Source organism: Halichoerus grypus, chromosome 5 (genome assembly GCF_964656455.1).
Source record: "Halichoerus grypus chromosome 5, mHalGry1.hap1.1, whole genome shotgun sequence".
In the NCBI taxonomy this organism is placed as follows: Eukaryota; Metazoa; Chordata; class Mammalia; order Carnivora; family Phocidae; genus Halichoerus; species Halichoerus grypus.
This window is the reverse complement of record NC_135716.1, coordinates 170,920,882-170,942,168: the sequence shown is the minus strand read 5'-3', so window position 1 is coordinate 170,942,168 and position 21,287 is coordinate 170,920,882. Positions and strand designations below refer to the sequence as shown.

The 21,287-nt window shown below is 54.7% G+C and overlaps 1 protein-coding gene across 3 annotated transcripts in view; it reads left to right on the top strand.

Moving 5' to 3' along the window:
• The first annotated feature begins 245 nt into the window (after positions 1–245).
• EPHB2 (EPH receptor B2) overlaps positions 246–21,287 on the top strand; it is a 182,680-nt gene continuing 161,638 nt past the window's right edge. For 2 of the 3 annotated variants that reach the window (XM_036093077.2, XM_036093079.2), the window contains exon 1: positions 322–495. In XM_036093077.2, coding sequence (XP_035948970.2) covers positions 435–495 — 61 coding nt within the window. In that variant the 5' untranslated portion in view covers positions 322–434. Of the gene's footprint in view, positions 496–21,287 lie in introns of all 3 variants that reach the window. The other variant, XM_036093078.2, reaches the window with a different exon arrangement.

Below are 21,287 nucleotides of genomic sequence, written 5' to 3'. Positions count from 1 at the left end.
CGCTGCTTTATCTGGAGGAGCCACAGCGCCGGGAGAGACCACTGCTGCGCGGGGGGAGCTCGGGGTCTCCGTCGCCCCGACGCGCGAGGTCTCCGCGCACCAGAGCCCGCGCCGCCCCCGGGGTGGCCCCGCGGACGCGGGGGGGGCCGCGGCGCGGGGGCGCGCGCGGCCAGTTGGGGTCCCGGGCGCGCGCGGGGGGCGGCGGCCGGGCCGGGCTCCCCCCGCGCCCGCGGCTCAGGTGGGCTGTGCCCAGCGCTGGCGGAGCCCGGGTCCCCGTTCTGCCCGGGCTGGATGGCTCATTCTGCTGGCTGCGCGGTGGCGGCGGCTGTGTGTGCGCCGCGCCTCGCCGCTCCCCCCCGGCCCCCCGAGCCCGGGGCGCGCGCTGCCGCCCGGGCCCCGCGGCGCCGCGGCCCGAGGCCCCGGGAAGCGCAGCCATGGCCCTGCGGAGGCTGGGGGCCGCGCTGCTGCTGCTGCCGCTGCTCGCCGCGGTGGAAGGTGAGCGGGCGGGCGGGCGGCCGGGCGATGGGGGCGGGGAGCGGCCGGGCACGGGCGGCCGCCGGCGCCCACCTCCGCCCCGCGGCCCGCAAAGTTTGCCCGGGGGCGGGCGCCGGGCGCAGGTGGCCGCGGGGAGGTGTGTCCGGCCGCGCCGGGAGGCGCGGGCCCCGCGGGCGCCCGGGGAGCGGCGGGCGCTGATTGACTGTGCCAGGAGGAGGCGAAGGGACCATCTTGCCGAGGCTTTGTAGCCAGCCCGGCGAGCGCCGCCCAGGGCCGGGGGCTGCCCACGCGCGCTCGCCGCCCCTGGCCCGGGCACCCCCTCCGTGCGGGCCTGGCCTGGCTCGGCACGGGGTGGAGAGGCGCCGGCCCGGGGGCCCGGCGCGCAGTCGGGGCTGGAAAGTTTGGCAGGGAGCAGAGGGAGGGAGGCACCGCGGCTGGCCGGGGTGGGGGCCCGCGGTCTGCGCCCCCGGGATGCGGCCGGCGCCCCGAAGAGCGGGGGGAGACGGGCAGAGTGGAAGTGAACGCGCCAGCCCCCCGCGCCGGTGCCTGCCCATCGCCCGCGGCGTACAATGGGGTCCCCTCCCCGGGAGGACTACGGGGGTGGGGGGGATGGGTCCGTGGGCATCTCTCCGCGGCGCGGGGTCTCCGGGCACCCCTGCCGGCCACCGCCCCGCTGGCGGCAGAGCTCAGCGTGGCCGCTGGAGCCCCGGGAACTCTCCAGCTGCCGCCAGGGCCAGACCAGATGCTCTTGCCATGTGTTGGCCTTGGCCAGGGTCGCTGGTCCCTCTCCCCATGGCTTCGTGTGTTGGTACCACCCGACCCCCAAGGGGTCAGGGGGGCTGCCAGGTCTCCCAGGGCCGCTTGCTCTGGAGGGAAAGTTAGTGGGGTCTGGGTGTGTCCACCAGAAATGGCCAAGCTTGTAGGGCAAGAAAGGAATATGAATAATGGTTCTCATGTGTCCTGCACTTTACAGTTTCCAACCCGCTTTACAGTTTATGAAGTACTTCGCACTATATGCAGCTCGCTGTGGTTTACAACGTGCTGCACAGTTGACAAGGTACTTTAAGCTTGGCAAAGTGCTTTCCCACCCACAATTTTGTTGGAGTCCCCCCAAAATAAGTCGTCCACAGAAGCCAGGTGCGTATGATTGTTCCTCCCTTTTAATAGAAAGGGAAACTGAGGCTCAGAAAAGTCAGTGGCTCACCCATGGCCTTTGGGTGATAAAAATAGAACCCAGGGCTGAGGTCTCTGAAGCCCAGGCTCTGTTGAATTGCCGGCTTTTCTTGCCCCTAAACAGGGTGAGCCCTTCTAGGATTTTGCCACCACGGGCTGAGGGGTGAAGCATACATTCCCTCATCTCAAGCCACTTTGGGATGGTGGGAAGCCCCTTCCCCTTTTGCAACTCAAAACAACAACAACAACAACAACAAAAACAGAACAAAAACCTGATCAGACCAGGCGCAGGACTGTGGCCTCTGCAAACGGCATGATGGGGGACCCCGTGCTGTAACTTTAGTTCTTCTCTCAGTAAATGAGCGCTTTAGTGACCGCAGTTTGGGGGCGGAGGGGTGTCCCTAGATGGCAGTCAGTTTCTCGAACTCAGGCAGCTGTCCTCTGGTTCCTGGAGGATTTGGCGGTTGCCTGTGGTTTCCCAGAGTGGGGCCACTGGGACACCGAGGGTGCCACGGGTCCTGGGTGCAGAGGGCAGCCCTGGGGCCTGGCTGCTGGCGGGAGCTCCCTGGAATATGGCTGAGGTACCACTTATTAACTATGGCTTTGGGGAAATGACTCATGTGTTGGCCCGCTATACATTGGGATGTTTACAGTATTATGGGGAGCTTGGCATAAATATTGCTATTTAGGTTGCAGTCAGCAGTGCTGGAGGGGAAGAAAATTGGCCCCTCTCACATTGGAAGAGGCCTGGGTGTGTTTTTAATTACCATGGGGTAGATGGAAGGCCCATGCCTGTCCGGCCGTGGCCCTGGCTGGGGATAGTCGGGATCTGGTGGGCTGTGGCCTGGCTGGACTGTGGACCCTGGACACAGGGCTGATCAGCTGCTGACATCACAGGAGGAGATGGCTGCTGGGGGGGGGGGCACTCCAAACCTTGCTTCGGGCTCTTTCTTTGGCCCCCCACCCCCAAGACACGAAAGAATCTAGTCTGTTTTGGGTTAACAAGGAGCTGGCCAAATGGATGCGGATGTGGTGTGAGGTGGAGGTCAAGGGCCCTGCTTCTAATTTACTACAGGACCCTAGGCCAGCTTCCTCCCTTATAGGGGCCTCAGTTTCCCTGTGCGTAAAATGGTCTAGGAGATCTCTTGGGATTCCATGATATGCATCCACTTCCTCTCTGTGAGCCTGTTTCTTCCTCATCAGATGAAGGCATCATCATAGCGCCCATCCTGCCTCTGTTTGTGAGATTCAGACCACGTAGCGTACGAGAAAAGCCCACCTTGAGGAACAATGTGTGGCCTTTGGGGGGTGGAAGATGAGGATGGGTAGGGCTGCTCATGGCACATCCCAGAAGAGATGGGGTTCAGCTGGGAACAGCGCAGTCTGTGGAGACAGGTCTGAAGCTTGGGGTGTTGGGAGGGCTGCCCCTGCAGCTCCCAGTCCCTTGAATCCCACGGCTGGCACTCCCTTCCCCCCCTGCTCCTCATACCCTGAGGTAGCAAGGCTGTTCCGAGCATGAAGACCCTAGGAAACCCCCAGTCTTTGGAACGAGAGAGGGGAGAGAAGGTATATGTGTACTGAGGGAGGGGGGCTCCAGGGTTAATATGGTGAGCTCAGCATCTCCCCCAAACCATGAGATACTCCTCCCCCAGGGAAACACAGTCTGGAGCATCTGGAGTGGGGGCTTAGAGAGGAATGGAAATGCCCTGGGGACACATCCAACAGGAGAAGAGGCCGGTGACAGACCAGCCACTAGATGGAATCCAAAGGTTGAAGTCTAGAGAAAATCAGTCTCCGTGCATTTGCTCATTTGGTCTCCAAATATTTATGGAGCCTCCTCTCTGGCCAGTGTGGTGCTGGACCCTGGGGCCAGCAGGGAGATAGGGGACAAGCTGATAGGGAAAACAGTTGGCACTATATAGTGTGATAAGTGTGTCCCAGAGTGTTGCCAGAAGGAAGCTGTGCGCCACCTGGGGCGGCAGAGTAGGTTTAGGATGGAAGAGGGCTATTTCCTCTGTTATGGCTTTATTCTTTGCCTCATTCTCTCCCTGTTTCATTCTCCCTGTAATGAAACTTCCTCAGCCACCTGTCACAATAAAGAACTGTGTTCTCAAAAGTTAAGGAGGTTGCCTTTGGGACTTAGAGGATGAGGAGAATTTTACCTGGAAAGAGAAGCAGCATGTGTAGGGACGTGGAGGCGTGGACTGGGGACTCGCTTGGGTGCATCTGAGGAGGATGGGTGTTGAGGGCAGCAAGGCGGGGAAGAGCCTGAAGGTGGAGGGCAGGGCAAGTCCTGAAAGGCTAGGACGGAAGGCTGAGGAATTTGGACTTGATGCTGAGGGCAATGGGGAGCCATTGAAGATTCTTGAGCCATTGAGGGACCTGGCCAGATTTGTGTTTGGAAAGATCTCTGCCGTCCGGTGTGTGGGATGTTCAGATGAGCCAAATCTGGCCCCGCACACTTGAGAAAAAGCCAGCTTGGCTGTTCCCTGCTAGACTGTGAGCTCCCGGAGGGAGCTCACCTGGCTTATTTTTATGTCCACAGTTGTGGTAAAAAGAGCTCAATTCAAATGCCACCTCCCCAGAGGCCTTCCCTGATTACCTCATCTAAAACAAACTTAGTTCGGCCACTTTCTAACCTACCTGCTTTGTTTTGCTTCATAACACCCATGGCCACCCAAAACCGTATCAGAGCTTTGTTCCTTTCCTTGTTTTGTATCCATCTTGCCCAGTAGACTATAAACTCTGGGAGGGAGGAGGCTTTTATCAGCCATGTTTGCTGTGGCATGCCCAGTGCCTAGAACGGTGCCCAGTCCCACGGGTCCCCAGGAACTGAATGACACACTCAGCTAAGGAACACTGAATGAATGTATGTCAAGTGAGCGCATGAACGAATATATCACACTGTGTTATGTGATAAGTATCAGGGGAATGACACGGGGATGAAGGGGAGAGTCCACCTGGCCAGGGAGATGAAGGAAGTCTTCCTGGAGGGAGAAGCCGAGGGCCTGGCTGGAATGGGGATACAGGACACAGCTCAGCCAGGGCTGAGGATTCAAATGGGTGAGCAGCAGCTCTGTGCTAGACACGCCGTCCCCTCCTGGTGAGGCTAGAGGGAGCCCGCCCTCCCCCTGTCTCTCCCACCCCCCTCCCGGCTCTCTCCTGGGCCCACCTCTTGGGCATTACCTATCTAAGACCCGTCGACCTTCAGTGGGATTAATTTGGAATTGGTTTTCCTTTTATGTTTGTTTCTTCTGCTTTTCATTTTTAAAGGAGGCTGCTTTCATGTATCCGTCTTAGCCGGGAAATCTGGGCTTAGATTTAAAACCCAAATGCTATAGAATTCAGAAGCAAGTTGACTTATTCATTCATTCTCCCATCCATCCATGAGCACTCCGTGTCAGGTGCGGGGTAGGGGGAAGGCTTTCTGGCTTGGGTGGTGAAACAGGGCCAACCAACTTCACAGTGTGGGGTAGAGAAGAAACACCACGTTCTAAGGCAGTTGGACCTGGGTTTAAATCCTAGCATGCTGTGTCCTGGGCAAGGAACTCAGATTCCCTGGACTTCTTACCCCAGGGGTTTCTGTGGACACCCACAGAAAGTGTCAGACACTCAGGCACATGGCCGTGGACATTAGATGCTCTTCTCAGCCCTTTTGAGGTCCCTTCCTCTGGAGTGTAGGCGTAGCCCGTGATGGCCGTGTCCTAATATGGCCCCCTTTTTGGCATGTGGATTGTCCAGGCAACAAATCAACCCTCAATGTCTCTCTCAACCCATTGCTCAGGCTCCCAGTGTCCCCCAGTCTTGGGATGGCAACCCCACAAGTGTGGGTGGGCCCAGAGCTCCATCTCTGTCTCCTCCTCCAGGGCCTTGTTGGGGGCAGATGCTTGGGTTCTCACACCAGAGGGACTCTCAACAGGGGTCCACAGGCCTCCTTAGTTCTGAGGGTCTGTGATCACCCGGAGATTATAATCGAGTACTGGATGTTAATGCAGATTTTCCTAGGAAGAGGGTCCTTTTCAGAAGTTGCTCGCTAAAGGTGAAAACACCAGCCTACACCAGGGCACGCAGCGGGGGGGCTTGCTTCCCCTAACTCTGGAATCCCAGGTTCGCTCCCACCCCTGCCAGCCCTTCTGCTCTGTTGTGGCCCCAGTCCCTCCCACGAGGTTGTCCTTCCTGGTGCGTTTGCCTCCCCCTCACCAACTTCATCAAGGTTTTGCACCAGCTTCAGAGTAGGGGTGGGGTGAGGTTCTCTCTGCCGCTGTGCTAGGCTCTCAGCAAAGCCCAGGGTGGGCTGGGCAACTCTACCACCCAGGGCTCACCTATGAGTTTAGGCTGCAGGAAGGTGTGGATGGAGCTGGCTGGTGACAGGAGGCCTGCACCGGGCAAAGCAGGGGAGCTGTGCTTCCTCCCTGGGTGGAGGGGTAAGATCAGGACGGCCTCCTGGCAGAGGTGGGCCTGGCCCGCTTGCCTGGCTTAGCTGGAGATTTGGTAGATCAGGAACAAGGCCTGGGAGTCTGTATCTTTAACACATTCCCCTGGTCTTTTCCACTGGGCAGGCAGATTTGTCCCCCAGAGGCCTAAGGTAAACCACAGGACTCCTGGGAAAAAGGAAGAGAAGCCACAGCGGGAAACTGGAAAAGACTGAAATGAAGTGAAATCAATCAGAGTTAGCGCCACCTGCTTGGGCTGCCTGCCTGCTGGTGAACAGAGAGGCTGGGCTGGGGGAGGGCAGGGAAGAATGTTTGCACAGCTCCCAGGGGTGGGGCGGGCCGTTGATGTGACAGCACCTGGAAGCTTCCTGATTGGGATCGGTTCAGTCTGATAAGGCTGCTTGAAAGCCCTTTAGGGCCTCTTAAGGCAGCTGCCTTCTGGAGGGTGGGAGAAGGGACACCTGTCTCTTTGGCACCCCTGTGTCACCTGGGGACCTTGCCCAGGCCACCTTAGCCTGGGCCATGCTAGGTGAGCTTCCTGGAACCATCGGCCACCCTGCTGCTGCCCCCTGGGGGTGGGGGTGTCCTCAGGGAGGAGCCCTCGCCTGCTCTGTGGCCTTGAACAAGTGATGTGCTGAGCCTTAGCTTCCTCATCTAGAAACCAGAGATGTAAACGCATCTGCTTCTCAGCGGCTCGTGGCGAGGATTAAATGAGCTGCTATATACAATGACCAGCAGTGCAACCTGACCCGGGGCTGGCCCCGATATTCACTGATTGTCATTGATATGAAATGTCAGCATCTTCACTCCTTGCCAGAGTACTTGCCCCTTTCTCTGAAATCCCACAGCCCTTTAGCTTAGCCCTGATCACTTTTTCTCTTGTTCCATAAACAGCATAGCCTGAGGGCTACAAGAAGAGCTTCTGGAGTCAGACCAGCCTTTACTGTGTGTCCCCTGGCGGATTACTTAACCTGTCTGAGTCCCAGCTCCCTCCTCTCTAAAATGGGGATAACAGGAACACCTGGGTGGCTCAGTTAAGTGTCTACCTGCAGCTCAGTCATGATCCCAGGGTCCTGGGATGGAGCCCCGCATCAGGCTCCTTGCTCAGCAGGGAGTCTTCTCCCTCTTCCTCTGCCTCTCCCCGCCGGCTTGTGCTCTCTCTCGCTCTTTGTCTCTCAAATAAATAAATAAATAAAATTTAAAAAAAAATAAAATAAAATGGGGATAACAGTAGGTTCCAGCTCTTGAGATGGTGGTGAGGAATGAATGTGTTAACCCCTACAAGATAAAGCCGAGCGTGTGCCTCGGCTGTGTGTGATGAGCGTGCCGTAAATATTAACCGCTCGGCAGTACCCGATACCAACAGCAAACTGGCTTCAGAGTCGGGGAACGCGGGTGCTGTCTCACTAGGGGGACTCCGGCTCCAGCTCTCCGTCACCCCTCTTCACTGACCGTAGGGAAAGACCAGAGGTACAGTATTAAGTTCTGAGCCTTATAGGGCAAGGATCTGACTCTTCCTGGGTAGTTGAGAGGCCCCTCCAGCCTCTATCTCGGGGACCCATCCCTTCCCCAGCTCTGCCTCCCTAACCTCAGGAAAGCGGTAGGATCCTCTATGGCTATGCTTTCCTTCTGGGCCCCTTGCCGGCCAGGCACCAACTTCCGTGCCATGGTAATGATAACGGCCATGGATTCTTGTGCCAGACACTCTACTAAGGGCATTGTGTGTGTCATCTGGAGCAATTGCCCCAGGAGCCACCACGCGGTTTTAGTATTATGCCCATTTTGCAGATGAGAAAACTGAAGCTCAGAGTTTTAGCCCAAGGACCTAAAACTAGGCAGTGGGAGTCGGGGATTCAAACCCAGGTCCGGGTGACTCCAAAGCTCTTGCTCCTCACCGCCACTCAAGCCGATTCTGGAATTTGCTTCCCCAGCTCGGAGGAAGGGCTTGGCTCTGGCGAGGGTCTCCAAGGCAGCCGTCCAGCCTCTGACTCCATCAACATCCTGAGATAATGCAAGCGGGAGGGTTCTGGAACTCACAAACCTGCCATAAAAATGCAATCTCTGTCATAATGGCCAGAATAATGTTGTTCTAACTTAGACAAATCGGGTGTTAACTCGTTACATTGTAAGGGGCGCCTCCACAGAGAACTGAGCCACAGGGCCATTTGTAGCTTGTACTTCCAAACCCGTTAGCTCATCGGGTTCTCGCAGCAACCCAGTAAGTGGGCAGGAGCCAGGGGGCCCATTTTAGAGATGAGGAAACTGAGGCCCGGGGGGATAACACTACTTGTCCAAGGTCAGCCGCCAGACCAAGCTGGAAGCCCAGGCCGGTCTCAATGGCCCAGAGCTCATCAATCCAATTTAAATTCTTAGCCAACATTTAAAAATCAAGAGATTTTAGAGAGAAATCCTCTTTCCAGCTTCTGTGAAAAGTCAGACAATCTGGCTTCCCTGGGCCCACGTCCCACACGGCCACAGTCAGCTGGAACCGAATGGTGGCTGCCTCTTCAGAGGGCATGAGTGCTAGGGGTAACTTGCTACCAACTTGCATTACACGTTTGTGTAACTCTTCTCGCCCCTGTAGGCTCAAGTTTCCCTTCTAGATCTGCCCCCGTCTCTCTGTGTGATCTGGAGCAAATTACTGCTCCTCTCTGGGCCTCAGCTGCCTCTGTCATAAAGTGAAGGGGTGGGATTCTGGTTTGGGAGGCCCCTTCCAGCTCCTGGATTCAATGCCCAGTGCCAGCCTCCAGGCAGGGGAGGGGAGAGCTATAAAAAGTACAGGACTCTGCTCCTGGAAAGTGTATCAGTTATCTTTTGCTGCATAACAAGTCACCCCAAAACTTACTGCCTTAAAACAATGAGTTATTATTTGTCCTGATTCCATGGACAGGCTGGGTTCCACCGGGCATTTATTCTGCTCCGTGCAGCATCAGCTGGGATTACTTGCGAGGCTACACTCAGCTAGGTTGTGCCGGAAGGTCCATCATGGCCTCACATAACCTCTCTGAGGCCCTGGTCGGGATGGCAGGGGCTGGGCCCGCTCTCATATTCCTCAGGATCTCTCACCAGCAGTAGTCCAGACTGACTTGCTTTCCATGGTGGTTGGCTTCCAGGATGGTGAAGCAGAAGCTGCCCAGACTTCTGAAGACCCAGGCTCCAACGTCACAAAACATCACCCCTGCTGCCAAAAAAAGGTCACAAAGTCATCTCAGATTCCTCCCAGACTTCCTCATCGGTTTAAGGTGGGGGGGAAATACACTGGGCTTGGTTTTCTGCTCAATCATTAAAGGAAAGCCCCATTTCTTCCTTCCTTCCTTCCTTCCTTCCTTCCTTCCTTCCTTCCTTCCTTTCAGTAAGCTCTATACCCCAACATAGGGCTCGAACTCACGACCCTGAGATCAAAAGTCATACATTCTGCCTACTGAGCCAGCCAGGTGCTCCCAGGAAAGCCCCATTTCTTGCATAACACATTAAGATTCTGCTTTGCCCACAGTCTTCAACACGTCTTTGGAGGGATGCTTAGAGCTCGGTATCTCCCACCCACCCACCTCACCACTGTCACACATCTCCATGTGCTCTGAGCCAACCTGTGGTCCAAACTTAGGCTTAGACCCCCCCCCCTTAATGGGGGGAGTGGCTTTGCGTTTAGCAATGGGAGGCATCATTGGTGGCCATATTTGGAGACAATCTGCCACAGGGAGTTTATAGTCTGGTGCAGGGGTGGGGGGAATAGGAAGCCAGAAACCTCATTCCCTACCTTCTGTTCCCTCCCACTGCACCCCCCCCAAACTACCTCCCTGCACTGGCTTCCAGGGTTATCTGTCTCCCCTGAGAGGGCAAGGGACTCTCTGCTTCACCTTATCCCATGCTCAGCACAAAGCTCATGACAGGCACAAAATAGATGTTTATGCAGTAAATGACAAATAATTAAAAACGGCAGCCAGAATCATAGATATTCAAGATCTGGCATGAGGCATGGGGTCGGAGAAGGGGGCCCTGGTCTGGTGGGACCAAATTTGAAGAATGGGGCCAAGGCCCCCCTGGGGCCTAGAGTGGGACACATCGCCCCTCGGGGCCTCAGTTTCCTTATCAGTAAATTGAGGATCATGATTTCACCCACCTCAGAAAGCCATGGCAAGGAGCAACTGTGTTCTTCATTCAACTGTAAAAGAGCCTGTAACAGTGTGACTGGTTTGTCACTCCCGCCTTGGCCGAGGGCCACCACAGGGGTTAGGGAAGCCTTGGTGGAAACTAAGAAGTCTAGTGGCCCGCTGCTGTCAGATCTAAGTTTGGACCGCAGGTTGACCCAGAGCACATAGAGATGTGTCAGTGGTGAGCTGGGGCGGGAGTGGGGGGGGAGACACTGAGCTCTGAGTGGGAGCCGGGTGTTAGACAGACAACAGTGTCCCAGAGATGGTACCTGTCCTCCAAGGAAGGCAGGTGCTACCCACTCCTGACCGTGCTGCTGTGCCGGAATTGGGGTTCAATTTTGCCACATCTGGTTTCCAAAGTTTTGATGTGTGTGGGAAAAATGAGCTTTTAAATGTTTGCATAGTGCATCCTAAAATATAGTTCTGGTCAACCCACACCATGTTTGCTGGCTTGATCTGTTTCGCTGGCCGGCAGTTTACAAGCTCTAGTTCAGGTGTGTCGGGGGGAGCGAACTAGCAAGAGCATCGTTATCTCCATTTTACAGATGGAGAGACTGGGGTGCTAAGAGCTAAAGTGACTTGCCCCAGGTCACACAGCTGGTAGGTAGAGAGGTTGCTGGAAATGCCTCTTAACCTTGAACTGGGGGATTTCTTTTCCTGTAACTTCCTCCATGCTTCCTTTTCCTGCCTTCCGGAACAACCCAGAAGCATAAGCTCCTTCTTGCAGATATCAGCCATGTTTGAAGGAAGAGGGCATGTCTTCCGTTGGGCTTCTTCTTTGGGGCAGAGTTGCTGGAGTGGAAAGCACCTGGTCTTGCAATAGAACCATGCCAGGTTGGACCTTCGGCTTGACTCTACAGCATGACCTTGGCCCTTTTAACTTACCTCCTTGAGCCTCCATTTCTTCCTCTGTGAAATGGGCTAGAAAGTCTTCCTAGGAAGCGACTTCTTAGATGATTCTTAAGGAATAGCCAGGGAAGAAACAGCAAGGCAGGCATTCCAGGCAATGGGAGGGCATCTGCAAAGGTCCTGATGCGGGCCCCTGAGTGCGTGGTGCACTGGGGAGCTGGAGAGAGTCCTGTGTGGCTGAGAACAGGGCATGCCAAGCACCAGGGCGGGGTGCAAGCTGCCTGGCCGCAGCAGGGAGAGAGCGTGGGGTCAACATTCCCATTATGGCGACGACATATGTCCACAGCACCAACTTGTCACTTGGCCTGAGTCCATGGGAAGCCGGAAGGACAAAAAGCATCTGAAACGTGTAAGTGGGGAGAAAGCGGCTTAGCTCACAGTGGGATGCGTCCCGCCTGAATGGGGTTTCTCCGCCTCTCACAGGGAGGCAGAGCCTGGGAACAGCCTCGGCCAGAGCCCGCAGGGCCTTTCTGGAACCCAGGAAAGGCCGTGGCCCGGGAGTCTGTTCGAGTCAGGGCCCCGGCCGATCCATCCCCTTGCCTGTCCCCATCAGTGTCAGCTGTCACTCCCCACGGCCTCAGATGGCAGCTCCCATGGCTCTCGGGAGAACAGCCGAAAGGCCCTGACGCTGGGTGTCCCCGAGCCGGCCCGGAAGCCCAGCCATGCCTGGAGTTGAAAGGGTTCTGATGTCCCCTTGGCCTGGGTCCAGGGACGTGGAAGAGGCAGGAGACACTGGAGGAAGATCCTGGACTTTGGAGATGGGCACACCATTCAAATCCTGGCTTTTCGATGTGCCCACTGTATCACCTCGGGTGGGTCACTTCATCCTCCTCCGCCTTGGTTTCCTCTCGTCTGTCAAATGAGGATAATCTCACCCACCCTGTGGTGTCGTTTGGGGAATTAAAAGAGAGAACGTAGGAAAGGCAGGTGTTTGCTGAACTCTCCCAGCCTCAGTTTCTCAGCTGTTCCGTGAGAAGAGTAATAATAAAGCAGCAACTAACATTTATCGAGGACTTGCTAGAGACCAGGCACGGTGTTTGGGTTACAATGACCTGCATCCTAGAGATGAGAAAGTTAAGGCTTAGAGATGTTAAATAATTTTCCTACAGTCAGTAATGGAGCTTGAACCCAAACTCAGGGAGCCTGACTTCAAGACAGATCAACAAAGAGCTGATTTCTTCTCTTCTTCTCTAATAGTTCAAACATACAGCAAAGTTAAAAGTGTAGTAAAATAAACACCTATGGATCCTTCACCTAGAGTCAACAGTTGTGAACGTTTTTGCCACATCTGCATCCCTCTATGTACGGGTATGTGTGTGTGTATATGCGTATTTGACCAGAAGTTACATGCGTGGACAAAGAACTAGTGTTTACTGAGAATTGACGCATGTATGTCTAAAGCCCATGTTCTTAACCACTGTTTTAGATCACACACTGAACCTTGGCAGCAGCTGGGAAGAGTAAGTAGGGTTACCTCCAGCCTGGATTGCTCATGCAGTGCCCACCGTGGCCAAGGGGGGAGCTAGCCGTGGCTTTTTCGTTTTCAGGAGAAGGAAGAAAGACTCAGAGGTTAAGTAACTTGGAGCAAACTATGAGGTTGGGATATACATCTGTGTCTGCTTGACAGCAAAGCCTGTCCCACAAAACGCTGGGGGACCCACTTTTCTCCCTTCCAGATGTACCCCTATTGTAACCACTAGAACGCAACCCAGGTCAGCAGATGACAACATGGCTCCCAACTGCAGGAGGATGTGGCCCTTTCTTCCTGGGAATTGAGGGGAAATTATAGAGTCCAGTGGACTTGGAAAAAGTGGGGACTGGCCCACAGTCCACAGTTAACCAGGTGGTTATGAGGACTCAGGCCTTTGGACTTCTAGAATCCACCATGCTATTTCCTATTGCCCCCTTGCCTGGGTGGCCCTCTCTCTGGCTAATTTCTGCTGCTTCTCAAGACCAAGCTTGAGCATCTCCTCCTGTCTGAAGTTTGCTCTGACCTCTCTCTCTGGTCCCTCCTGCTTCTGTGTGCAGTGTTGAGTCTACTATCCTTGGTGGCCTCTGTGATCTTGGTGGCACCTTGCACATACCTATTTTATGATGTGTAGTTTAGACCATACTGTGTACTGTGTCAACATGTCTGCCTTCCCCACAACCATACTGGGAGGTCCTGAACCATCCTGGTTGGATAGTGTACAGTTGGATAAGTGGACAGCAGCCGAACAGTTGGATGGGTGCTTGAGTGATTGACGGTTAGATGGGTGAGTACCTGGATGGATAGAGGATGAGTGAATGGATAGTTGTATGGATTAGATGGTGGGATGAATGATAGACAATTTGAAGGTTGGTTGGTTGATTGGATGGATGGATGGATGGTTGGTTGGCTGGCTGGCTAGATAATGGTGGATAGTTGCATGTTTTAGATAGTTGGGTGGATAAATGGGTGGAAAAATTAACAAACACCAGAACCACAGTTCAGTTCTCTACCTCTCTAGATGCCCTCTTGTATCTAGACTGTAATATTTCCTTATTCTCCAGTTTCTGGCCCTCGAAAGAGCTGGCAAACAGCATACTCCCCAGGTTTAGAGAAATCTTCTGAGCCATTGACGGTGGATTTGCCAAACTTTCTGTACTGAGGAGTTCCGGAGAAGTTGGCCCCCAAAGTGAATTTCTGTAAAGTAAATCCTATTTTCCCATTGACTTGGCTCATACTTTTGAAGATATGTTCCTGCTGTCAGGGGCTGGTGCTCTCAGAGGCTGGTGACAGGTGGAGGAAGAGCGGGAACTCCCCTGGGCATCAGCTGCCCTGAGCTTCCACTCACTCAACCTTGAGAGCAGACTGATGCTGGCCAGGAGCACAGGAGCTTGGAGCCAGGGGGAACAGATCTGGCATCTGGTCCCAGAATCCTCATCTGCCAGTGGGATGCTATGCTGCTAGGCTTCTGGGATAGCATGCTCAGTCTCCTCCAGACCTATCTGTTTCTGTTCATCTGCCCATACATCCTTCCTTCCTTTCCATATTCCACCTTCCTTCTATCCATCCATCCATCCATCCATCCATCTGTCCATCCATCCGTCCATCCCTTGTTTATCCATTCAGTAGTCATTTATGAAAGCCTATAGGATGCCAAAGGACACAGGAATTAAACAGAATTCACATTCTGATGTCAACGAGTTATATCCCAGTAGAGGGTTAGGACAGCTCTCCTTCCTCTTCTTTCTTTTCCAGCTCTTATTCCCTTCCCCTTCTTGTTCTCTTTCTTCTCTTCCTTCATTAACCTCATCATCATAACCGCTTCCCACCACTGAGTCCCTGTTACAGGCTAGGCACCATACTGGCTGCTTTTCAGACATGTTCTCACTGAGTCCCCTCAACAACTGTGCGTAATAGTTCTTAACACTTGCTTTGTGGGTGAAAAGCAGGTTCAGAGATGATGGAATATACTGAGTGCAAAGGGGAGATGTCCTCCAGCCTGGGCTGTCAGGGGAGGCATATTTGTCTACATAGGATTTTTGACACACAAGGAATGGAATGAAGGGCATTCTTAGCAGTGGGAACAGCCTAGCGAAGACCTAGAGGCTGGAAGAGGGCAGGTTCTCAGAAGCCACAGTGAACAAAGGTATGTGAGAGAAATGGGAAGTGAGGCTGGCAGAGGAGGCTTGAGCCAGGGAAGAGAGGCCTTGAGTACAAGCCAGGGTGTTTGGGCTTGGTATTGGAGGCAGCGGGGAGCCGCGGAAAGCAAGCAAAAGCAGGAAAGGGTCCAGGAAGGTGGCCGTGGAGGCTGGTGTCCGGGGCAGATCCAGAGCAAGGAGAGGCAGGCTCGAGGCTGGGAGGGGCCGCCCAGGTCTGGCCTCAAATAAGCCAGACCCTGGGTGCAGGGCAATCCTGTGCAGCCAGCTATTCCGGCTGTGGGCAGGGCCAGAATGTAGCAGATACACTGGGAAGGTGGGCCAGAATGGTGGGGACCCTGACAGAGTGAACATGTGCCTGGCCCCTTCTTCCCTCGCTGGAGCCTTCCAGCTCCCAGAGTGCTCTTTGGGATCCTGTCCTCCCCACCCCCGCCCCCACCCACTTCACCCCTCTGGGCCAGGGAAGGGCTGTGGGCACTCTGCTGGGGCTCAGCTTTTCCACAGAGCCTAGACAACCCGAGGAGCACACAGGGAACCATCCCAACATTCCAAACACTAGAGCTGGACATGTGGGGAAACTGAGGCCTGGAAACGGACAGCACCTGCCTGAGATCACACAGAGCCAGCTGTAGGCCTGGACCCTGGGGCTGGGTCCGTAGCCATTAAAACTCTTTACGAGGGGGATAAGACCGTTAAAGTTAGCGGCTCCCTTTCCCTGCCGTAGAGACTTGAATTAAGCATTTAACATCTGCCTCTCTAGTCCTTTTGAGAGCGAGGTGCGATAAAAATAAATAATGGAGATTTTTTTAAATGACTTAACCATTTTGGGCTTCAGTTTACCCTTCTGTAAAATGAGAATAATAATAATGGGAAAAAAACCCAGAGCATCAGTTCATCATTGTTTTTCTCCCTGTAAGATTTTAAGCTTCGTAAAGGTGGGGCTTTTTGTCTCTTGTCTGCAAGTGTCCAGCATGGTGCTTGGGACATAGTAAACGTCAATCATCAGCAAACGCACGGATGAATAAGGAATCACTGTCATTCGTGGACCCTTACGGTGTGCTGGACACTGCACAGAGCCTTTTCCGCGCAGAACCCTGCTTCCTCTCAGAACCAGCCCACGGAGTGGGTATGATTATCTCCACTGTACCGACGAAGAAGCTCAGGCTCAGAGCGTCTCTATGCCTTGCCCCTGATCACAGGGCCCCTGGGCGATACTGCTGGGCGTAAGCCCTGCTCTGGGCGACCCCACAGATGCATAGGTGCTACAGAGCCGAGGGAACGCCACGGTGTTTCTGGGACCTAGTTCAGGGCCGGGCACAAGGCAGAGCTGGGGCCATGGCATCTCTCGCTCTGTTCTCCCCCCACTCTCCTTCCCCAGACCCTGGTTTGCCTATCTGGAAAGCTCCCGAGCTGGACGCTGGCCTTCCCAGGGTCCTTCCGCAAGGCCCTCTCCCACTAAGGAGGGCCTTCCCCTCCCCTCCCCTCCACCGTCCCGGCTGACAACTCTATGGCCGGGTGTCCTGCCGATTGTGACCAACACCCAGCCCAAAGAGGAAAGGCCTCTGGAGGTCGCTCCATACTCACTTCCCCTCCTGGGCGCTAGCACCCCCATGGTCTCTCTGCTTGCTTCCTGAGGGGCCCCAAATTGGCCTCCAGACAGATCCACCTGGGCGGCAGCACCCGGTGTCCCTCGGGAGGGGCGTCTTCTCCCTGATGGCGGCCGTCCCAAGGTGCGAGGCTTCAGCTGCACGCGGCGGCCGGCCTGCCGCTCTGTCTGGAGCGCTGCTCGGAGAAACAAACACAGCTGTGTTTATTCCAGAAATTACACATCCTGATAATCTGCTCACTCGGGGTAATGCCTCCCAGTTAGGATCACAGGGGGAGCCGTGCCGAGGTTCCTGAGTTTCTGGGCGGATTTTAATTCTCTGTGACAACTGCTCTGTTGGGGAGACCTTGGTCAGCGAATAGACCTCAGGCAGCAGACACCGAAACACCTTGGGAACTGTCAGTCCTGGCAGGCATTCTCACCTTGGCCTGAGATGCTGGGAGGAGAGGATCTTTGGCCTTGAAGCCTCCAAATCTGAGGGGGACTTGAGCCTGACCCCACCAACCCTGGCCACCCTAGGACACAGACACAGAACATATGGACCTATGTTGAGAGAACATAGCCTGGAATTGGATTTTGAATTCCACCTTCTCTCGCTAAAACATTCCCATGACTTCCTATTTCTTTTAGGATAAAAACCCGCTGTTGCCATGGCCCAGAGGCCCTGCTTGGTCTAGCTACTGCCCTTTCTCTAGCTTGTCTCCATCACCCACCTCATCTAGGGGTTCCGGCCCCTCTTACCTTCCATCCCTTACATTCCCTTCTAGCACTTCCTTTGCACTGGCTGGTCCCCCTCTCTGGAATGCTGTTTCCTTCACGCATCACCTGGATAATTCTTACCCATCCTCCACTTTTCCAGGGAAAGTTCCTTGAGTTTCCTGACAGCTCCACAGGCCAATCTTTTGCAGCATTTGTCAAAGTCATTATTTTAAAATAATTAGTGTGTTTCTTCGCTCATCTGTCCCTCCCATCAGACTGTAAATTCTATAAGACCAGGGACCATTGCTGAATTGCTTTATCACTAGATTCCCCAGGCCTAGCATAGTGCCTGGCCCATAGTAAGTGCTCAGTAAATATGTACTGATTGGAAGAATGAATGAATGAATGAATGAACGAACGAACAAATAGTTCTCAGGATAAACGAAAGGAGGATACGCTTCTGTTTGTTCTTTTGGGTGACAGTTGGCAGAGTGCTGTGACATCCGTCATCTCTCTTTAATTGAACAGACTGGTATTGAAGTGTGCAGGGGCTTGGCACAGGGCCAGACCCCAGGGTGGGGGTGGGGAGATCCACAGTGCTTTAGGCATCATGGGCCTTGCCTTCAGGAGCTCGCACACTGGATGTGCACAGCCCCCTGGGAGGAAGAGCCCACTGGGATTATTCTCCTAGAGGGACTGAGGAGGCTTTGGCTACTCAGAGAGGGGAAGTAGCTTGGTGGGGCCACACAGTGGGTAAGTGGGGACAGATGTACACTCAGATATGGTGGACATCAAGCCTGCTGACCCTTTCCCTGCTTCTCACTCAGATGGGGGCTGCCAGCAGGTCCCTGGCCTCTGGGGGTCTGCAGCCTGGTACCTTGACATCCAAGCCTCTTACCTGTGTGACTGTAGGCAGTATGGACTTTCCTGACCCAGGGAGATTTCCTTCTAGTGGGCAAGACTGGAAATAGTATCCAGTGAGCCGGGTGGGTGGTAAGGGTGCTGAGAAGAAAACTAGGGCAGAGGAGAGGGGTCAGGAGAGGCCTCTCAGAGGAGGCGATGTTTGAACAGAGGCCTGAATGAAGTGAGGGAGGGAGTGCTGTGGAGACCTGGAGGAGGGTGTTCTAGGCAGAGGGACAGTCAGTGCAAAGGCCCTGAGGCAGGACCGTGCAATGAGGCCAGTGCACTGGGGCAGGAGGACCAGGGGTGGGAGGAAGCGAGTGGGAGGAGATGACATCAGAGGGGACAGGGACCACCGTCAGGACTTGGCTTCCACCTTGACGAGATAGGAGCAATGGAGGGTTTTGAGAGGGTGGCAGGATCTGACCTGTGTTCACAAGGCGCTGCCCTGACTGCTGTGAAGAGAACAGGCCCGGAGACGCAGCAAGGCGGGGTCCAGGCCAGAGATGGTGGTGGCCGGGGTGAGAAGCTGTCGATAGACTGCCCTGGTTTTGCTCCCTGAACTGCTGCATTCAGTTTGGGGGGAGGGAGGGGTGGGGAGGAAGCACAGTGCATTTCTTCTGGCCTTGACCCCTTACCCCTCCACCCGCCCCAGGAGGCTCTATTGGCATTTGGGATGTGGCAGTATCTGTCTTCTTGTTTCTAACATAAATTAATAATTTATTGACAACTCAATCTCTTGGCAGCTGTGCTGGCAACTCCACCACGTGCTGGGCCGCTCTGGGGGACCGGCGGGCAGAGGGCAGGGGACCGGCCTGGCCTGGGTCCCGGCCCAGCCTTGGTCAGGACCCCCAGGGTGACTGCACTGTGCCTTTCCCTCTTTGGGCTATGGCTCGTCTATCTAGAATGAGAGGATGAGACTTGGGACCTTCTGCCGTGGCCGGCATCCCGGGACCCGTGCTTAGGAAGCACCTGGCGTGTGCTGAGATCCTTAGAGCAATACACAGAGGACTAGGCCTTGTTGCCACCCTCAGGGAGGTCAGTCTCAGCGAGAAGACTCGGTTGAACACTAGACGTGTATTAGATCCTAGATGATTAAAGAAAGCCGGGCTGTGGGCTGCAGTGAAGGGTGGTTGACCTGGGCGGCGGGGGGAGGGGGGCTCCACAACCACACCAGCTGGGTTCAAGTCCTAGCGCTAGCTCTTACTAGACGTGACCCGGGACAAGTGGCTTTGCCTCTCAGAATCCCAGTTTCTCACCTGTAGATGGGGAATGATGATAGTCCGCATTTAACTTAATCAGTTGTGACACATAGTAAATGCTCAATAAATGGTCATCAGCACTGGGTAGAGGGCAGGGCACAGAAGCCAAAGGTGGGGAGGCCTCTGTCCAGGCCATGCCCCAACCCAGTCCACATCCGAGGAGAATTTGCCTGATCCTGGGTCCCCGCAGTCCTAGGGTTTTCTCTTGGGTCTCAGACCGTGCCCAGCCCGGCTGCCTGGGGGCTCAGGAGCCAGCGCCCTCTAGAGGAAAGGACTCAGCTTCAGGGCCCCAGAGACCGTGTGCAGGCTGTGTAACCTCAGGCTGGAGACACAGCCTCTCTGAGCTCCGGGGGTGATGAGTGTCCCCATCTGTGAGGAGGGGATAAGAAGAGCTGCCTCCCAGGGTTTCTGTGAGGATGAAATTTGGAAAGGGCTCAGAGGGTGGGGCTCAGTGAATTCTGGCTCCCTTCTGCCCAGATGTGTGGGCCAGTTGCCTCCCAGGAGTGGGAGAGGAGAGCTGCAGGGCCCTGGGAAAGGTGAGGGGGGGCTAGGGAAGGTGGTGAGCAGATGGCTGGAGATGGGAGGCAGGAAGACCCAGGGAGGGCTGAGGGCGACCAGAGGGCGGCTCTAACAGTTCTCTTTAATTTTTTGAGAAAACCTTTCCCCCATCTTCATATAATTAAGAGTATTTTTTAAATGCTGGTGTTGAAACACAAAGAGTCCATTTCCATATGACCTCATTTCATTCCACGCCCCCCAACACACACACGCACACAGAGGACTAGAAGTTAAAGCTGCCTTTTGTGGCTCTGCCGGAGGGTTCTTTTTTTTGTTTTGTTTTTGCCTAGCAGGTAAATATTTAGGGGACCTCCCGTCTATTTTCTGATTTACAATCCAAGGCCCTTGAGGGACCTCTAGCAAGGCTGACACCGCAGCTCTCGGCAGTGTAAAAGGCGCGTTCACAGGTCCTGTCTGAGTTGCCCCTCCTGCATGCAGTCCTGGGAGCGGAGTCACCATGATCCACCACCTGGAGGGTCACCCCGCCATCGTCATCTTTCTGCCAGCAGCATCTGGCCCTGGACCTGGCATGTTCCACACATCAACCCAGTCAGTGTCTGTCAAATACAGATGAAGAATGAAGCCCATGTACAGATGGGGAAACCGAGGCTCAGAGAGGTGATAGCGCTCGCCCAAGTGGATTTTTGCTCTGATTCAAACCCAGGACTGTTCACCTGCTCTGTGTGTCCCCTCCTCGGCTGCCCCTTCATGTCTGCCCTTTCTAGTTAGCCCGTTTATTTTCAGATGGGGAGGGCAAGACCCAGTGAGGACAAAGGACTTGTGCAAGGTCCCACAGGGATGAGTGATGATGGGAATGACAGAAACTATTAAGACGGTGTTAACTTTATAAAGTAGGTTCTCATAATCGTCTTGAGCATATAGTGTGGCCTTACTCTGTGTGAGTTACATTGCCTTGTTGAAACAACTGTGAGGCTGGACTATTGTTATCTCTGCCTTCAAGATAAGAAAACCGAATCTCTGAGAGGTTTGTACCACCCAAGGCCACGTGGCCAGTAAGTGGCAGAGCTGTGGATTTGAACCCATGATCTTCTGAGTCCAGAGCCCATGCTCAAAACTATTATATCAGGCTGGTGGGACTTGGTGGGGACTAGAGCCAGGAGTTGAACTCAGGACTCTGGACCCTTGGCCTCCTGTTTCCAGAAATAAAACTACACCCAAGAGGCCACCCCCATCAGGAGCTCCTGAGTAGGAAGGACAGAGCTGTGCCCTGGGCCACCCCCCAACTAGAGGCCAGCCTGGGTTGGGGCAGGGGGCTGGTATCTCTCCCAGGCCCCTTTGTGTGGGGCTCAGGAACAACCCCAACACTTCGCAGGGTCCTTTTACCTCCACTCTTGACTGAGATTCTGAACATCCTCTCGAGGCAAGCAGGGCGGAGCCCCGCAGTCTTAGAGAGACTGAGGCCCAGAGATACGTATACCCCAGGAGGGTGCTATAGAAACACCAGTGTTTTTTTATT